The sequence below is a fragment of the Artemia franciscana genome, chromosome 1, assembly GCF_032884065.1.
Source record: "Artemia franciscana chromosome 1, ASM3288406v1, whole genome shotgun sequence".
NCBI lineage: Eukaryota > Metazoa > Arthropoda > Branchiopoda > Anostraca > Artemiidae > Artemia > Artemia franciscana.
In genome coordinates, this window is record NC_088863.1 from 57,778,007 (window position 1) to 57,797,178 (window position 19,172).

At 36.1% G+C, this 19,172-nt stretch overlaps 1 protein-coding gene across 2 annotated transcripts in view; it reads right to left on the minus strand.

Annotated features, from left to right (window-relative positions):
- Positions 1–19,172, minus strand: part of LOC136031845 (vang-like protein 2) — a 187,967-nt gene that overhangs the window by 11,780 nt on the left and 157,015 nt on the right. Inside the window, exons 9-10 of one of the 2 annotated variants that reach the window (XM_065711703.1) lie at positions 14,371–14,457; positions 5,666–5,782 (exon numbers count right to left, since the gene is read on the minus strand). In XM_065711703.1, the coding sequence (XP_065567775.1) occupies positions 14,372–14,457 (86 nt within the window). In that variant the 3' untranslated portion in view covers positions 5,666–5,782; position 14,371. Of the gene's footprint in view, positions 1–5,573; positions 5,783–14,370; positions 14,458–19,172 lie in introns of those variants that run through there. The other variant, XM_065711693.1, reaches the window with a different exon arrangement.

Sequence of the window (19,172 nt, forward strand, 5' to 3'; positions counted from 1 at the left end):
GACCAGAAAAAAATTATAGCTAGATTAGCTAGGTACCTATTATAGTTTGGTAGCCTGACAGTTATTTCCTGAGGATCTTTCACAGACTTTTTGGTTTTGAGAATTGCATACAGGAAAAATGAATATTTTTGACATTTATTTTCATACTAATTTCATAATAAATTATATCTATAATGCTATTTTAACTCCATGAATATTCTTATTTTCTGCTGTGTTTCATTACTTTAAAATAACAAAAAAGCTGGTTTCCCTTACGGTTTTAAAGCATCGAAGAAAATGCAACATTTGCCAAATACCTACTCCTAAGTGAGTAATTTTTGTTGGTTAAGGAGTTGAATGCAACAAAATATTAAAAATTAGTTTCCGATTTACTGGAACTATGTTTTCCTAGGAGGTATCAGGAAACACTCAAATGTGTGATAAAATTAAAAAAAAACAGTATTGTTTCTGAATTCTAGGGAAAATTTATTGATCTTTTTCTTCTTTTTCAGGACTTAATAGCCTGCAAATATAATCTGACCGTTTAGGAGCCACTTTGCTTATAGCAGCCATAAGTATAAATGTGACGGTTCAACTCAAGGGTCATTGCACTAGAAGTCAATTTTTCACCTTTATAAGGAAATGAAGAAATTTCAATTAAAAATTTATTTATTTGTTTATGTCAAACGCGGTGAGCTTCACAAAGCTTGTCACACAAAACATAATACCAATTCGAAACAAAGCTGAAATACACGTTATGACGTACAAGTCATAAGAACAACCAATATAATAAAAAAAAATTCAAAATGGACCTTGATAAGACCTATGGAACGAAAATCTGTAGTAATTTAACATGAGAAGACAGGGATTAAAAACTACAAGGACCTATTACAGAGTTTTGTCTGTTGATTTCATTAAAAAAAAGTAGTAGATTAACTAATAAAATAAAAATAACTAAAAATTATTAAATAATAATAAATATAAAATTAGACAAAATTTAATAGTTAAATAATTTAGATAACAAATCAAAAAATAATTGAAAAATAAATTATTAATTAACTGATAAATTGAAAACAATTCTGTTAATGAATAAAAATTTTGTTAAAATTTGGCCTGCAAATTCTGTGGGGGACGGGGGAGGGCACTAAAAAGATATTGAACCTGGCGCAAAACAGGCAAGAACTGCACGAAGTAGGCATAGGTTAGCTTTGGAAAATATTGGCAGGTTACGTAGGCTAGTTGACTTCAAGCTGATAGTCCTACAGAGGAGAAAAATTAACTTTCTTTACTCTCCGCTGCATTTTAAAAAGCCTGATTACATAAGTATGAGTGTGGCTTTTCTTTTCGATACTAGTGCCAGTATCCACTCCCATAGTCTTTTGTGTAGAACTTCACAGGGGCTAATCTACATTTGGCAGACTGAACCATAATAATCACAACTGTTTCCAACAGAATTCTGGTACAAGTCTGCCACACCCAGCCAGATGAAGAGTTCTGTCCTATTCCGTTTTATTGACATTGTTGGTAAATTCTTGGTCAGTCTTGACGCATACTATTGTGTTTTAAGAAAATGAATGAGTGACATGGAATGGTATTATCAATTTTCTGAACGATATACAATGTCTATATTAAATAAGTTCTATTACATTGGAAGTGAAGACAAGACAAACGTAGTCTTGGTATTATGGGGTGGTACACTAGATGTTTCAGGTTCGGTATGGGTTTGGTGAACAACCGTTGCATTTTCTCGTTTCTTGCTCTATCTGTCTTACCAAGAGGAAATTATGCTAATGAGAAATACTCATGTAGCCTGCTGGCCGAAGAGTAGACACATAAGGTGACATCAGTGGATAAAGTTATGCAGACTTCTTTTAGATAGTTAACATCTACCTGAGCATCACAGTATTTTATTCAAGGATTAATTGACAACATTTTTTTTTCGACAATTCATGCAGACTATGAGAATCAGGATAGATACAGATACAACAAAAAGCATTGAAAATGACTATGAGATGGTTTTTTCCCTTTCATAGCATAAACTAGAATGAAATTGGGATTCAGTCACAGCAGAAAATATAAGAAAAACCTGGAAAAGAAGGGAAAACGGGAATATTTACAGCCAGTGAAAAGAAAAAAGCAATGTAAATTTCTCGACTACCCTTAGTGCAAAAATAAATCCCAGTTTAAAATAAAAAGTTTTTGTTTTAATTTTTTTTTAAACACAAATGTAAAAAACAAAAATAACATAAAAGTAAGACCCCTTCGAAGCAGCGGTGAAAGGGTAAATCAAACTAACTTGGAATACCCTTGAACCGTTGCATAGAAAGGGTCTAACTTTTTTTTGTGGTGTTTTTTTACAGTTCGGTTTTTATTTATTTTAATGGTTGTTTTTTAGATTTTTATTTTTGCACGGAGGAAAGTCGAGTGGAAGTCTTTACCAAAATATTTACGTTGCTTTTCATTTTTGCTGGCTGTAAAAATTTGCTTTTTCTGTTCTTTTCGAGGTTTCTCTTATATTGCCATGCTTAGCCAGTGTGGCCTCAGAAATGAATTACAGTCATAGCAGATACAGAAGGTAGCCGCTGTTTTTTTTTGTGATGGGGGAGGGAGGGATCTGACACAAATCGGTGCTAGTAACTACCTGACATTTAAAAAAAACACTTTACTAGAACTATAAGTCTTTTTAAATAAGGATGCTTCCTAATTCTTTTATTCAAACCGAAAACCGGGACGACGGTCATTGCTGTCACACTTAAAAATCGTCTCTTCTATTCCTGCACTTCTGAAATAATTATCAGGAATCGTTTTCTAAGCTGTCCTCGGGACACGGGACAATTAGCAAAAATCTAACCTTCACTTTCATAAAAACTTAGAAATAGTTTGTGGTAATTATCTCAGGAGTGTTGAATGTTAGATACAGTCTTTGGGCGTCACTGTGATGAAATGTGTTTTCCTGTTGAATCTTTGCCTCAATTGATTTAATTGAAAAGTGAGGTTAGTAGATCAAAGTTGTTTATAAACTTAGTGTCGTTAACTTTAGTGAAATATTAGTTTCTCTTAGTTTAGAATCGTGGTTTTAACAGGTTTTCTATTTAACTAGTAGATAAAAAATCATTTCAAAACTTGAAAACGTAAAAGATAAAGGAAATCAATTTTACTTTACTCATCATCTGTGTGAACCTATCATCAACCATCAATAGGTTATTTGTAAGTAGTTATTTGTTCATATTTTCGTCTTAGGACAAGGACAAACAAAAAATAATAATCAAATTGCTTTACTACTGGGCAGAAAGGACAACACTGCTGGCCCCCATTAAGTATTGTAAGCATTTTAGGGGCATTATTATCGCTCAGTCTAGACCGATTGGTAATTTCAAATAATCAATCACTTTAATAATAATTGGGTTGTGGAACACACTCATTGAAGACTATTGTTTGTCCTATTAGAGTTTTTAGTTCCGAGAATACAACCGTGCTTTAACAAAGATTATTAATAACTAAAGAGGGCAAGACACATCGTTGGTCAGGTGAATATAAATAATTAAAATTGTTCTCAATTAATTTTACCTTTTACTAGGAAGAATATGGTTCCTACCCATTATAGCGTTCAGTTTCGACAACATAAGACATTTTGCTATTTGTCTTGTTACGGTTATTGGAACTGAATACAGATTTTTTTTTTTTTTTTTTTTTTTTTTTTTTTTTTTTTTTTTTTTTTTTTTTACGGTTTTGATTAAGTATAAGGATAATTGATCCACAGTAACTGCTTATGTTACCAGATCTTTTTCAGTTGATTAAATAAAAAAAAAACAAGTTTTTTTAACTGAAAGTAAGGAGCGACATTAAAACTTAAAACGAACAGAAATTGTTTCGTATATGAAAGAGGCTGCTTCCTCATCAACGCCCCGCTCTTTACGCTAAAGTTTGACTCTGTCTCTCAATTCTTCTTTTTAAAACAGTAAAAAAACTTTAGCGTAAAGAGCGGGGCGTTGATGAGGAAGCAGCCTCTTTCATATACGAAGTAATTTCTGTTCGTTTTAAGTTTTAATGTCGCTCCTTACTTTCAGTTAAAAAAACTTGTTATTTTTATTTAATTTTTGAACGTTTTTGAATCAATGCATGTTTTGATTTTGGCTCTCCGCAGAGGAATAATTAAAACGAAATTTGCATTTTTTTTTTGGCTAAATGGCTTTCTCATAATTTTGATCGAATGATTTTGAGAAAAAAAGAACGGGGGAGGAAGCCTAGTTGCCCTCCGATTTTTTGGTTAATTAAAAAGGCAACTAGAACTTTTAATTTTTTACGAATATTTTTATTAGTAAAAGATTTACGTAACTTATAAATTAGCTAACGTAAAGAACTTTTGTATTCTCATATTTTTATTACATATATGAAGGGGGTTCGCCCCCTTGTCAGATCCTCGCTCTTTACACTAAAGCTTAAATTTTGTCCCAATTCATTAAGAATGACCCCAGAATCACAAAAGCCGTAGAATAAATAGTTGAAATTACTAAAAATACTTTAGCGTAAAGAGCGAGGTATTAGGAGGAGGTGAGCCCCTCAAATGGGTAATAATTTCTGTTTGTTTTAAGTTTTAATGCTGTTCCTTACTTCCAGCTGAAAGAACTTTTTCATATTTATTTTTTCATTGTTTTTTTTTAAATAATGCTAGTAAATCCTGCGCTCCCTTCATGGATATTTTCTTCCCCCATGACAAATTATCGATGGAAAGTTCCCCCAGCATATCGCCCTCTTCTCAACCCCTCCCCCAACCAAAAAAATCCTCCTGAAAACGTCTGTACACTTCCCAATAACCATTACTATATGTAAGCATTGGTCAAAGTTTGTAACTTGTTGCCCCTCCCATGGGGACTGTGGGGGAGTAAGTCGTCCCCAAAGACATAGTTATAAGGTTTTTCGACTACGCTGAATAAAATGGCTATCTCAGAATTTTGATCCGTTGACTTTGGTAAAATAATTAGCGTGGGAGGGGGCCTAGGTGCCCTCCAATTTTTTTGGTCACTTAAAAAGAGCACTAGAACTTTTCATTTCCGTTAGAATGAGCCCTCTTGCAACATTCTAGGACAACTGGGTCGATACGATCACCCCTGGGAAAAAAAAACCAAAAAAACAAAAAAAACAAATAAACACGCATCCGTGATCTGCCTTCTGGCAAAAAATACAAAATTCTTGTATTTTCTTGCTTGCTCCAAGACAAAATTCTTGTCTTGCTCCTATGTAGATAGGAGCTTAAAACTTCTACAGTAGGGTTCTCTGATATGCTGAATCTGATGGTGTGATTTTCGTTAAGATTCTATGACTTCTAGGGGGCGTTTCCCCCTATTTTCTAAAATAACGCAAATTTTCTCAGGCTCGTAACTTTTGATGGGTAAGACTAAACTTGATGAAACTTATATATTTAAAATCAGCAATAAAATGCGATTCTTTTGATGTAGGTATTGGTATCAAAACTCCATTTTTTTGAGTTTTGGTTACTATTGAGCCGGGTCGCTCCTTACTACAGTTCGTTACCACGAACTGTTTGAAAACACGAATAAAAAAAAAAGAATTGTGAGAGCAAAACCAAAATTTACCTGTAGAACCGGAGAAGTTTCCACAAATTTTTCTATAAACGCTCGAGCACTTAGGTCATGAGTTAAACAGGTAGCTAAGTGGTGTATAATAGACTCAACTGTATTTCGGGGTTGCTGTCTGGTGATGCGCAAATATTTTTGCAAGGGTCTTGCCAACGACGGAAAAATAGCTTGTGCAGCTTCTAAAGGGTCCATTGTTACTCCCTGGCCTAAAAATGAAATTGACAGAAAAAAATATAAGCCCTGTTAACTAAAAACTTTAGAACTAGTATAAAAACATGTTACGATAAAACCACATAAACTTCGACACTCTCTCCGCATCTACCCATGCACCAAGGTGGAAGGGCATTTCGAAAATTGGAGCGGTGTTCCACTCCTTGATTTGCCACGCCATTCTATTTTTTTCTGGTAACAGACATCACTCATAAAGTGCTTCTAAATTTTGAACCATGACTCTGATAAACTGGCGAAAGAGGGATCTCTGAAGCTTTATACTGAGCTTGACTGGAGCTAAAATAACTAGAGCTACTGATAGTGTAGCAAAATCCTGTAAATCTAGGAAGTTCATAAAATGTTTCCAATTTTGAACTTCATGCATTATGAGCTGGTAAAAGAGGAATCTTTGGAGCTCTACCCTGGTTTTGACTAGAAACGGGTTCAAGGTCTAGTTTTATCTAGTTTCATCCCGCGCTGGCGTGTGAATTCTGTGTCCAAGGTGCACGGGTTCAATCCCAGTTGTGACCAGTTATTTAGTTTTGGACGGGGTCAGTGGCGTGACTCTGTAAGCTCAACCAGAGTTGACCCAGCTCTATATGGGTACCCGGAGAAATCCGGGGAAGGTAAGCAGGAAAGGTGTGTGAAAGAACAGGATGCTTGGCCCCCAGCCCCCCCTTTGCACTTCCTGGCTGAAGGGCCATGAAACGCAGATCAGCACCGCCGGTTTGGACCTTAAGGGTCTAGTGCCGTCTTACTTACTTTTTTTACTTACTAGTTTCATCCGTAAATTTTCTGAAAGTAGTCAAATTCTTCGTGTTGAGTTATTTGGAATGACTATCCGTTAGCTGAGGCTAGGTTAGTACACAGAGTGTAAGAAAATCTAAAAAAGCACAAGAATATACCTATCCTCTAATTGTTTTTTATCCTTTTTTCAAAAAAAGCCAAAAAAAAAAAAATGGATACAAGTAGTTCAAGTGACGCCAACTAGGGGGGGGGGTATTTTTCTTCTCTCAAATGATCCTCCTCTCTCTATATTTTCAATTGTTTTGTATTTTCATTGAAAAACTGAAAAAATTACCTCTCCCTAAGTTTAAAATAATACGATTTATACCCCTCCCATGTTTCCATGAATTGTTACCGCTGAACATCTCGGTGGCTTCCTCCTTAATAATCAGAACGCCAAGCGTATTAACGACAAGTCCTATATAACAAATTTATGCTGTTTGTAAACAAGATTGTAATTAAGAAGTACCCATATTTAACTAGATTAAACAAATATTTCGAAGTTTCAAAAGTAACTCTAAAAACTGAAATCTGATTCTAAAAACTGAAGAACGAAAAATATTGCAAGGAACTGTCTAAAATCTAAAATAAGATTATACCGGGCAGGTTACGTTTCAGCATACAATTTCTTTTCATTAGCAAAAACAAGAAGAGCTGTTTTCTACACCAAAATAAACTGGAGGAGTTTCAAAAGAATATATATATATATATATATATATATATATATATATATATATATATATATATATATATATATATATATATATATATATATATATATATATATACATCATTTTTCAGTGCATCTTTCCTAAAAGAAAATGCTGTCTTTTTCTAGCCTTATTTGTTTTTACCTAGCTTACTACTTCAGACATATATATATATATATATATATATATATATATATATATATATATATATATATATATATATATATATATATATATATATATATATATATATATATATATATATATATATATATACATCATTCTTCAGTGATTTTTCAGCCAATAGGTACAAAGCAGAAAGCAGCGGGTTGTTGGTTTTATTGTTAATTATAGTCCAACGATTAGGTTTTCTATTTATCTTTTTTTTTTTTAGTTGAAAAACAAAAACAAAACATTTTATTGATCCCATTCAGACAACTTCCATTCAGAAAAAAAGAGTTGTCATCCTCACTAAACTCTCAAACCACCTGGATGATGAAAAAGCACCTTTCCTACCGGAAGCAGGGGAATAGGGATTCTCAACGCATCATTAAGCGAAGTACATATTGGGAGTATTGACCAAAAGGGGATTAGGTTAGGCATAAATTACTAGGGAAAATTATAAATCAGGCAATTACGGAGAAACCAGGCTTCCCTGGTTTAAATTTCGCCTTATTAGTTTGGATTTGGAGGTGAATGGAGTTCGTCCAGAATGAGGCAGACTCTGTCTGCTGACCACGTGCCTCTGGATATGGGGTTTCTCCCCTAACTAAACACTCCGATCAGGACGGCCGAAACCTCATGTGGCGGGTGGAGCCCACCCCGGGAATCTCAGTACCTAGGTTTAACCTAGCTCTAATCAGATTCCAGGCCTAGGGTCGGTTGGGCTAGCGACCCTCCACCCGAAAATTAAGTGCTACGAAAAGTGATAATATAGCCTCGGACCCGGATTCCCTTTTAAGATCTCGACCATCGCGCGTCAATGGACATGCTGACGACGTCAGAAAGACTGACAGACTAAACCTTATGGACCGAAGGGGGCTACGAATAGCCACCTGGAATGTCTTGACTTTGAATGAACCTGCGTCAAAATACCTATTCTCTGAAGAACTTCGCAAGAATAAAGTGTCAATTGCAGGTCTTACAGAAACACGTCTTACCGGAAGCGGAGAAGAGCGAATAGGTAACAGTGACTCATTGCTCTGGTCTGGAGGAAGCTCGAGAAGGAATGGTGTTGGCCTTGCACTAAATAGCCTTACAAGAAAGGCCTTATTTTTACACGAAGCTGTATCGGACAGATTAATGAAGGCCCGCTTTGGTGCTATGCCCCGACCAACGATTCTGATGATGCAACTAAGGAGGATTTCTACTCTGCTTTGTCCAGATGCCTTGCAACAGTTCCCCCCATGATATAACTGTTCTCCTTGGCGACTTTAATGCGACAGTGCGCGATGATATGGGTTTATGGCGTGGCACAGTTGGTCCTGTATCCCCCGACCCACTTAACGACAATGGGCTTCGCTTACTTGAACTGTGCCGATCTCACGACCTCTACATTGCAAACACCTACTTCCAACGCAAAACTATTCATCAGTACACGTGGTATAGTAATGACGGTCTTACAAAGAAGATGATTGACTACGTCATTATTTCCAAACGCTGGAGATCATTGGTGAAGAACTGCAGAACTTACAGATCAGCAGAGCTTGGAAACGCAGACCATAGGCTTGTGTGCGCCGATCTTCGGCTTCGCCTCCATGCACAACGATCAAAAAGAAAACCCGTCGCTGCAGATATTGGGAAACTAAAGGAACCAGATACTCGCCAGAAGTACAGTATCGAGATATCGAATCGCTTCGAGGCCCTTAGCTCACTTAATAGCAGCGAAGATCTCTGGAAGCATTTTAAATTGCAGACCAGTGAAGCAGCACAACTAGTGCTTGACAAGAGGAGTTATCCAAAGAAATCGTGGCTAACTAATGAAACACTGCAAGTCATAGAGCAAGGACGGAAGGCAAGACTTCTTGGGGATATGACCACATATCGGAGGCTCAATGGAGTGCGGAACAGACTCATTCACCGGGATAAAACCCAGTTTGTTGCAAGGAAAGCCGATGAAATTGAGCTAGCTGCAAAAAAGAAAGACATGGGCAGCCTATTCAAGCATCTCCGAGACCTCACTGAAAATAAAACTCCCACCTTGGGTCCCGTCTTATCAAGCGATGGTGCACTTCTCTCTGACGAAGGTTCTTGTCTTGAGCGGTGGAAGGACCACTTCTGTTCGCTCCTCAACAATACTGGTCCGTCTGCGCCTCCTAATGATAGTCCCAGCCAACCTTGCAGTCAAAAACCTGGAACAGATGTTCCTCCAGATGAGCCTTTCAGCCCCTCAGAAATTGGACATGCAGTAAAAAGACTCAAGAATAATAAAGCTGCGGGTATCTGTGGCTTAAACTCAGAGCTGCTAAAATATGGAGGTTCTGCAATGCTCCTGTTTCTACACACCCTGTTCTCTACAATCTGGCAAACAGAGATAATTCCTGAGGATTGGCGGAAGGGTGTCATCATCCCCTTATGGAAGAGAAAAGGCTCGAGAAGCGACTGCTCCAACTACCGGGGAATAACCCTTCTGTCAGTCCCTGGCAAACTGTTTTCAATGGTCCTGCTGGATCGATGTCGGAGCGACCGGCTACCGGTCGGCGACCGGAGCAAGTTGGTTTTATGTCGGATCGTTCAACCATCGAGCAGATTTTCACGATTCGACAAATAGTAGAGAAGACCACAGAGTTCCGACAGAAAGCATTTATTGCCTTCGTTGACTTCCGTGCTACATTTGACTCAGTCGATCGAAAAGCTCTTTGGCGGATCCTAGAGTTGACTGGCCTACCCGAGAAATATTGCAGACTTCTCAAAGCGCTGAACCATGGGACGGAGAGCTGTGTACAAGTAAATGGTCGGCGCAGCCCGTTCTTTCAAATCACGACAGGGGTGCGCCAAGGATGTGCAGTGGCCCCAGAGCTCTTCAATGTCATCATAGATTACGTTATGACAAAAACCACTTCACGTCTCAGCTTTGGGCTCAAATTCGGAGATCATACCATCACAGATGTCGATTTTGCCGATGACTTGGCCATTCTGGCGGACTCCATGGAGCAGCTGCTGGAAGCGCTCCAAATTCTGCGAGAAGAGGCTGCCAAAGTAGGACTGCATATAAACTGGAACAAAACTAAAATTATGGCCATAGACCCGTCTTCTCCTGCTGTTAACTCTCCAGTTAGCCTGGACAGCACCACTAGCATCGAGGTTGTCAAAGACTTCACCTACCTGGGCTCCGTAATTTCTTCAAATGGCTCACTTCTCCCCGAGCTGCAGGCAAGATTGTCTAAAGCGTCTTCTGTCATGGGTAGAATGAACCGTCACCTCTGGCGAAAACCAAATATCAGTCGCACAGCGAAACTGCGGATCTTCAACGCTCTAGTCGGTTCCGTGATGCTTTAAGGAGTTGAGACATGGCAAGCATCAGCTGCAACCCTCAAGAAAATAGACGTATTTCATGCAAAGAGCCTGAGGAGGATTGAGGGCCTACGATGGTCTGACTTCGTCAGCAATGAAAAGCTTCTGCAGCTCACAAAGCAGTCTTGGTTTTCGTCTCAAGCAGCCGAGCGAACCTTACGATGGTTCGGGCATCTGCTTCGAATGCCACCACATCTACCCGCAAAGATGATCTATGACTTCGACCCAATCAAAGTTGGTTGGAAGCGACCTCGAGGCCGACCGAAGAAACGTTGGTCCGACAGCCTGTCCGAGTTCTTAGCGATGGCAAACATCAGACAGGGCGAAGAGCAAATACTCGCCATGGACCGAAGTGGGTGGAGGAGGCAGACGTCACTCTCTACGCCGAGCAGTGCCGGGCAGGAGACTTAAGTCAAGCCAAGTTATTAGTTTAGCTGTACAAGCACTGAATTTACTCAGAAAAGGTGAATAATAATACTTTTAACATGATTACAATAAAAATAAAGGAGACAAATTAAGAAAATCATACTGAGAACGACACAATCGTTTCTATGTAGGAGAAGGACAGATCATAATCAAGAGGACAACAGCGAAAGAAGAGAAACCAAGTAAAGAAAAATTAATAAATGAACCTTAATATTAATAGTATTAGAAATCTTGTTTCAAGCACTGGGACAGGGAAAATTTCCGCATTCCCCACATAAAAATCTTTAAATCAAGAGCCTATGGGTTTTAAAGATAAAAAGAAAAACGTTTAAACTTTTTCTCATTGCCATTTACTTCATCAAATCTTTATTATTATCGAAAAAGATTCCTATTTCGAAATTATTATTATTGAAGAACAAGAGGAAAACTATCTAATTTCAATTATCACGATTTTTCCCTTTTTTGATAGTTTCTAATATTTAAAGCAGACAACCAAGCAGCTTAAAAAGGTATCTTTCTAAACAGAATCTGCTTTCTTACTATACTGATCGTAAATGCTGCACAATAACAGGAATGAAAACTTTGATTTTTTCGGAAAATAAAATACATTTTTAATCAACGCGTGTTCTGGTCAGGGAAAATTTCGAGACTAACCTCAAGCTACACGTGTTCAGGTTACTCTCAATCAACATATTTGCAAAACTAAATTCTTCAGCTTGAAAAGAATTGTAGCATCATGTTGGGTATAACTGTTCTGTATTAAGCATAATCATTGTCTAAAACTTTGACTTTGAAGTGCAACATGGCAGTTTTGCTGGATTTATTTTTCTAACATTAGCAGTCATACTAAAAAAAAAAAAAAAAAACAAAACAAAAACAAATATTTGCCTAGAAATATACAAAGCCAAGAACTAACGGCAGTTTTTTTTTACAGTAATTCAGGCTTTGAATATAAAGTACTGTTGTGTTGCTCCAAATTTCAATCGGACCCACATCATACCTACGGGCTCAACTTACTTTAAAGTTTTTTTTCAATCAAAGGAAGGGAAATTTACACCATTTTCTCAGTTTTGAAATATTAACACATAAAAACATATATCCAATAGAACAAACAAGTAAAAGCTTTCTTTTTGTTGGATTAGCTGTAAGGACCATCAAATAGCCACTTGCTGAAGAACGAGGACACTTGAAACATTGAATAAAATTATGGACCAGGCCTTACACATAAACTTTCGCTAGTGTATAAAACCTTGAACCACCGTCCCTTCCATCTATGCTTCCTAGTATCTCTATAGTTTTACGTCCAAGTCGATGATTCAATGTCAGTTAGTTTCGACGACAAAACAAGGTTAAACCTACTCCCTTGGTTCTAGTCTAAGAAAATTTTCATTTCGGTTAAATCACTGAAAGAAACTGAGCAATATTTCGGTATCTTAAAGGTATTCTCCCTTTAGAGGAGGTAGAAACCGCAAATACCCAGATAATGGCTTCTAATTAGAATCATATCTCCCCTAAGGAATTCATACCACGGTATATTCGGTAGGAGGAGTTAAACTTCAGAATTCTGGTAAGTGTTAAAACTTGAAAGTAAATCTTTATTGTTAGTTAATAAAACAGAAATGTCTATTTAAAAAAAATATATGAAATTAAAAATGTGGAAGCATGAATTATCGTCAAATGAGGGAGATTGCTAACGCCTAGGCATTTCGCTGATTTTGCTAAAACCCAACTTATAATATCTTAAAAGATTTGAACGGGTTTGATTTATCACACGCTTTTGAACGGCACCAAAACTGGGGATTAGAGTGGGCAAGATCTGCTAACCCTTGTGACGGCAATGGCCTGGAAACTCTGGCGATTGTGATTCCATTCTGCACGCAACCAAATCTTCTATCTTTGAATACACTCAGGGGGCATTCTCACTCCAAATGTAAAATTTTCCGGAGTTACTTGGCACTTTTTGTTCACCTTATCAATTGAAAAGGGTTTTTCTTAATTGAAAAAAAAACCTGATGGAAGTAAAGAGCGAAGCTGAAACTTAAAACGAACAGAAATTACTGGTTCGCAGTTTATGCAAGAAGAATCTGTGGAGCTGATTCAAATGATCTGACTTGTTACATTTCTCTGTATTTTCATAATTCTGAAGCTAGTACTTTATTGAAAACACAAAAGTAACACACAAAAAACGTAACAAAATATGGTTAGAGCTGAAAAGCCTAGATATTTCCTGCAAAAAAAAAACACGAAAAAAATAAAAAATAGAATACTAATTTATATGCATGCAAAATTTAGCATACAACTTTAATTGTCTAAAATGCGTAAGATCGCTCAATTTTGAGTAAAACACTAGATTGGCCAAGTTCCAAAAATATAGGGAAATATCACGAGCCAATTTATTTGAACCAGTTTTGTACATATATGTTGCATTAACTGTGAAGCAATAATGTTTGTTTGCTTGAAGTTTCAACTTCGCTCTTTACCTCCATCAGAAAAACTTTACCTTATTAAACCATTTGTTTTTATAAATTTTAATCATTCGAAATTAATATTTGCTGGATTTATGTTTAATTTTCAAAGACATGCACAATAAATATCACGAAAAGATTTTTGTCCAACTTAGGGGAAGAAACTAAAGAAGTTAGGATGATTTTTTTTTTTTTTTTAAAATAGAGTATTAGATATAGGTTTTGCTTTGCGAATCTCTTGTACTTTCCCATAAAAATGTGCAATTTTGTCACAAGAAGTGTCCAAGGGGTATACTATCTACGGTATAGAGGAGTTGCAGAAACAATTCAATTACTTATGAGATATTTTCCCTATTAAATAAATAGAAACCTTAAAATTTTGTATAGCATTAAAACTACTTTTGATACAAAATTTATACTAGCTACAGAAATTAGTGTTGTTGTTAGCGCATTTTTTGGTAAAATTCTAGTTGAGTGACTTCTTGCAATCTCAGAAAGGGGTTAGGTTGGGAAAATGAAACTTTCAGGAATGGATCCACAGGCTAAAGTATATCCCGGGAAGGTATTTTAAAGTACCCTCATCTACTCCTTCTCCCTCTAGAGAGCTCCGAAATTCGCCTACACGACAGGTATTGAAATGGAAACCAATGAACCTATTGAAATTTTGACAAAACAACATTTTACCTTAATTTTCAGTTACCAGTTGCTTTTTCTCTGCCTTTAGTTCTGAAAATGCAATTCCTGTTATTTGAGTAGAATTCTGACCCATATCTGAAAATTTAAGTTTTTTTTCAAAATTTTTCAAATTTTTTTTCAAAATTTAGGAAATACATTTGCATATCTTTAAAACCTAAAAATTGGGATTGAGCAAAGTTGTGAAGCTGAAAATAATTTTTTTGTACTTCATTCAAGCAGAAGATCTATGTTGCAACTTTTATAACACACATATTTTTGAAGGTCATCAAAGATCAGGGCCCTCTGGAGGGAGAAGGAGTGGAGGTAGGTACTTGCAAAATACCTTCCCAGGACATACTTTAGCCTGTAGACCCATCCCTGAAAGTTTCCTTTTCCTAACCTAACCCCTTCCTGAGATAACAAGAAGTCAATCAACTAGAATTTTACCCATTTTTTCTGCTGCAATGCTGCAATTAATTTCTTGGACTTCAACATTTTGGGAAAACTAATTGTTAACACCATTTTATTGTGAAGGATACAAGGTTAAAACAAAAACTCTCTAAATTCAGGGGGAGAGGACAGGGGTCAGTCCCAAATTACGGGCCTTTGTGTGACCACAAAACCAAAAATTAAGCAAACAAAGCAACACTTTAATCAAAAAAAAAAAAAAAAAAACACGAATATTTCTGCCCCACGTCCGGAAGCCTATCTTAACGGAAAAAAAACCAAAAGAACGAAAAAAAAGAATAATTTTTAAAACATATTACACACCGTTTTTTTTTTAACCGGAATGTTTCAGCCCCACGTCCGGGTGCCTTTCGCAACGGGAAAAAACAAAAGAACGAAAAAAAAGGTGTATTTTAAACATGATACACACAAAAAACAACAGCTAAACACATGAAAAAAATAAATAAGAACAACTCACATTATAAACAAACTTCCAGCACTGATGTTACAACACAAGAATAAAACCAAAAGCATGGAATTGGAGTATGGAAAAAGTTAATGGAACTTTTAATATTAGAAGAAGATGGTTCAACTCAACAAACAAATTACATAACTTTGCCTTATATCCCTATGTTGTTACTGAAATGAAGAAGAGAACTTAAAAAAAACATAATACAAAAACAGCATTTAAATCAAAACAAACTATAAGGTCTATGGTAAATAATGGAAAAAACAAGGTTCCAAGAAACATACAAAGGGGAGCATACAAAATTCCATGCTCTTGTGGTAAATTTTATGTAGGAGGAACGCAACAGAGTTTAGAAAATAGGGTACAGTACCACAAAAATGTCATAGATTGCTTGCTAAAACATAATGAAAAACCAGAACGTTTGAATCAGCTGTTGCTGAACACATTTTTAACTTTCCTCACACAATATTTATCACAATATTTAATTTGACCAGACAAAAAGTGCAGATACGCCTGTAGGACTTTTGCAAAGTTTCGGAAAAATTACAGAAATAAAAAAAATATCTATGAGGGTATTAGTATTAATAGAGATGAAGGGGGTTTTAGGATAAACTCAATTTGTAATATTTTAATTAAGAAGCAGGTAAAATTCCCAAGCAGTAGTGATTTATATAACTGTCCTGGAACAAGTGATAACTTCGCAAACTAAAGTCAGATTGAGGTCAAAGCTGAACAAAGTCAACGGACTGCAGCTAAACTAGTAATAAAAAAAAATCCTTTTGATTTATAATGGATGAATTTGTTTATTAACCTGTGAAATTTAGTTAGGGGTGATTGACCTGGGTTTTGGTGACCTTTTTTTTTGTTCAAGTAAATATAATCTTCACTTATAATAGATTTTCGTTTATACACTGAATGTTGAGAGGAGAGTAACCCATGGTTTCACTATAGACATTCGCTTTGGTTTTATTCTTATGTTGTAACATGAATGCTGGAAGCTTATTTATAATGTGAGCTGTTCTTATTTATTTTTTTTTCGTGTGTTTAGCGTTTTTAGTGTATTATGTTTTAAAAAACAAATTTTTTTTTTTCGTTCTTTTCATTTTTTTTCAGGCTCCCGGGCGTGGGGCCGAAATATTCGGAATATTTTTTTTTAACCAAAAGTGTTTATTTTTTATTTTTTCACTGCTTTATTGAAATTAAAACCTGTTGTTTTTTTTGCTTAATTTTTGGCATTGTGATCACACAAAGGCCTGTAATTTGGGGACTGACCCCTGTCCTCTTCCCCTGAGTTTAGACAATTTTTGTTTTAATCTTGTATCCTTCATTTTAAAATGGTGTTAACAATCAGTTTTCCCAAAATGTTGAAGTCCAAGAAATTAATTGTAACATTGCAGCAGAAAAAAATTTCACTAAGAACAACACTAAATTCTGTAGCTAGTATTAGTTGCGCATCAAAAGTAATTTTAATGCTTTTATATTTTTAAACTTCCTATTTATTTAATATGGGAAAACATCTCACAAGTAATTGAATTGTTTCTGCAACTCCTCTATATCGATGATACTATACCCCTTGGACACTTCTTGTGACAAAATTGCACTTTATTATAGGAAGTCTAAGAGATTTGCAAAGTAAAACCTATATTTAATGCTCTATTTTCAAAAATAATCATCTTAACCTCTTTAGTTTTTTCCCCTAAGTTAAACTAGATCTTTTCGTAAGATTTGCTTAGGGGAGCTTGGAAGGTAAAACTTTAGTGATTAATGAAACTAGGAGAACGGTAGTGGTGTAAATTGGGGGGAGGGAGAAATTTGTAAATCCGAAGACTTTTTGCCTCATGAAAATTTGAAAAATATCATTTTTAGAATATTTTCACTGAAAAAGGCTGTTTAGCTATGTTCACGAAAAAATACAAGCTACTCCCCCCTGGTTTCTTAATTACATACCCCCCTACATTTTGTGAGTTAAAGCCACTGGGGTTGAGAGAGGGGGGAGGGGTATACAAGTGGGTAGATTTTAAACTACCAGCTAAGGTTTATAGACCATGGATATTAACATTGGTAGCCTTTTTCTACGAAAGAAATGGCATCAGAAGTGCAATCCCCCCGCGTCATAAGATACTCTTAAATGAAATTATTGAGTTTAGTTTGTAAAAAGGACATAAACATGATTAGTTTATTTTAAGTTATCCATTAAACATCTCTCTACAATGTTGCAGTAACCTGATAGCCTTCGTAGAAAAAAGAAAAAAGGAGACACAATTATACTAGCCATAGAGGCTAGTATAATTTTCCTTTTTTTTCTTTTTTTTTATGGCGGGAAACTACAATTCTCCTTTATGGACCTCTTTAAATTAGCAGCTCTTTTTTATTAGGAGCTCTTTATGGAGCCTTTTTCGATGGATTGGAAGTTCTTTTTGGGAATTTGCATTAATTTGTCTTTGTCAGAGACTTTTTGATACTAAGTTTAACCAAAATAGTAGTTACCATTCCCTAATCAGCTTTAAAAGGCAATTTTTTTCACAAAAGATTTTTTTTTTACAAAATGTGATTTTGATCTTTCAGCTATAACGGGACTGTGGTTAAATCTTTGCTAGGATAAAGCAGCCGTTGCAACCATGATTTCTCTCCTTGCACCTGTTCGCTTTGTAGTGGTGCATGTCCTCTTGTGCAGTTATGCGTTCTTAGTAGTAGTAGTAATGTATCCTAGACAGGGCGATGCTCTTCATCTCGTACGCTTTTGGCTATTCAGCAGCCATTGGCACTCTACAATTATATCCAGATTCTAGGATCATCTTGTTGCGAACAAACATAATTAATTAAAACGAAGAATGTAAGAAGGAGGTAGCCCCATGCAATTTCATCATTTTACAATTCTACCACAATTGCCAATAATTCTCAAACTGATTTTCTGTTTCTTGATGTTTTGACAAATCCCCATGCTAGCGAATTCTCGCTTACGTGTACAACCCTTTGTCCATAACACTAGAAAGGTCAGCTAACATTAAGAGGAAACCCATGACAAGTTGCAACAACTTTTTACGTCACTCAAATTAAAAATTGGCTTAATGTTTGCTCGTTTTACCGGACAAATACTTAGAAAAAGAAGAATAAAAAGAAAAAGAACACATGACTTAATGATTTCCATCAAGCGTTACGACATGTTCTCATCATATAATAGGATCTGTCTGTCAAAATCACTGCAGCGTTTCAAAACAGAAAACAAAGACATCAAGAAAGACATGATGATCGGCCAAATTAGAGATCGATCCATCAAAGACGAGTCAACAAAAGGGCGCGTGAAAATTAAAACCTTACAATTTTTAACACGAGAGATAACAATTTAGGAAGTTGTAACAAAGGCTCTTAAATTCAGGAAATAAGGACCCGAAAGTTTATACAAATTTTATCGACATTTCGATTGCCATCAAAACTATGGGACCATAGCCACAGTCTTGCGAATAGGGTAAAACATGGCGAACATCGATTTAAAGGGTTGCACTCTCTCTGTTGTATGTGCGCACGTATTTTTGTCTCCGATTCTGAATTCGGTCCTCCATCCAACCGAGTCCTCAATGCAAAACGTATCGAGAATATTCCTTCGGGGGAAGGAGACAATACTTAGAAAAACACACACAAAATAAGGCGGACGTATAGGAAAACTTAAGAAATTACCGGAAAATCTGGCTTAGAGCATCAGCTCTAAGGGTCACGAAAATTTTTAGAAATTACCGGAAAGATATAGAAAAAAATGGATACTTCAGGGTTAAGAACCTAGAAGCCCTCACTCCGAAGGTGCCTTCTCCTGCGCAATATGCAATTTGTCGTACCACCATTATAACTGAATGAACCAGTGTGAAGAGCCCCTTCATAATCTAAAACATAATCTAAGACA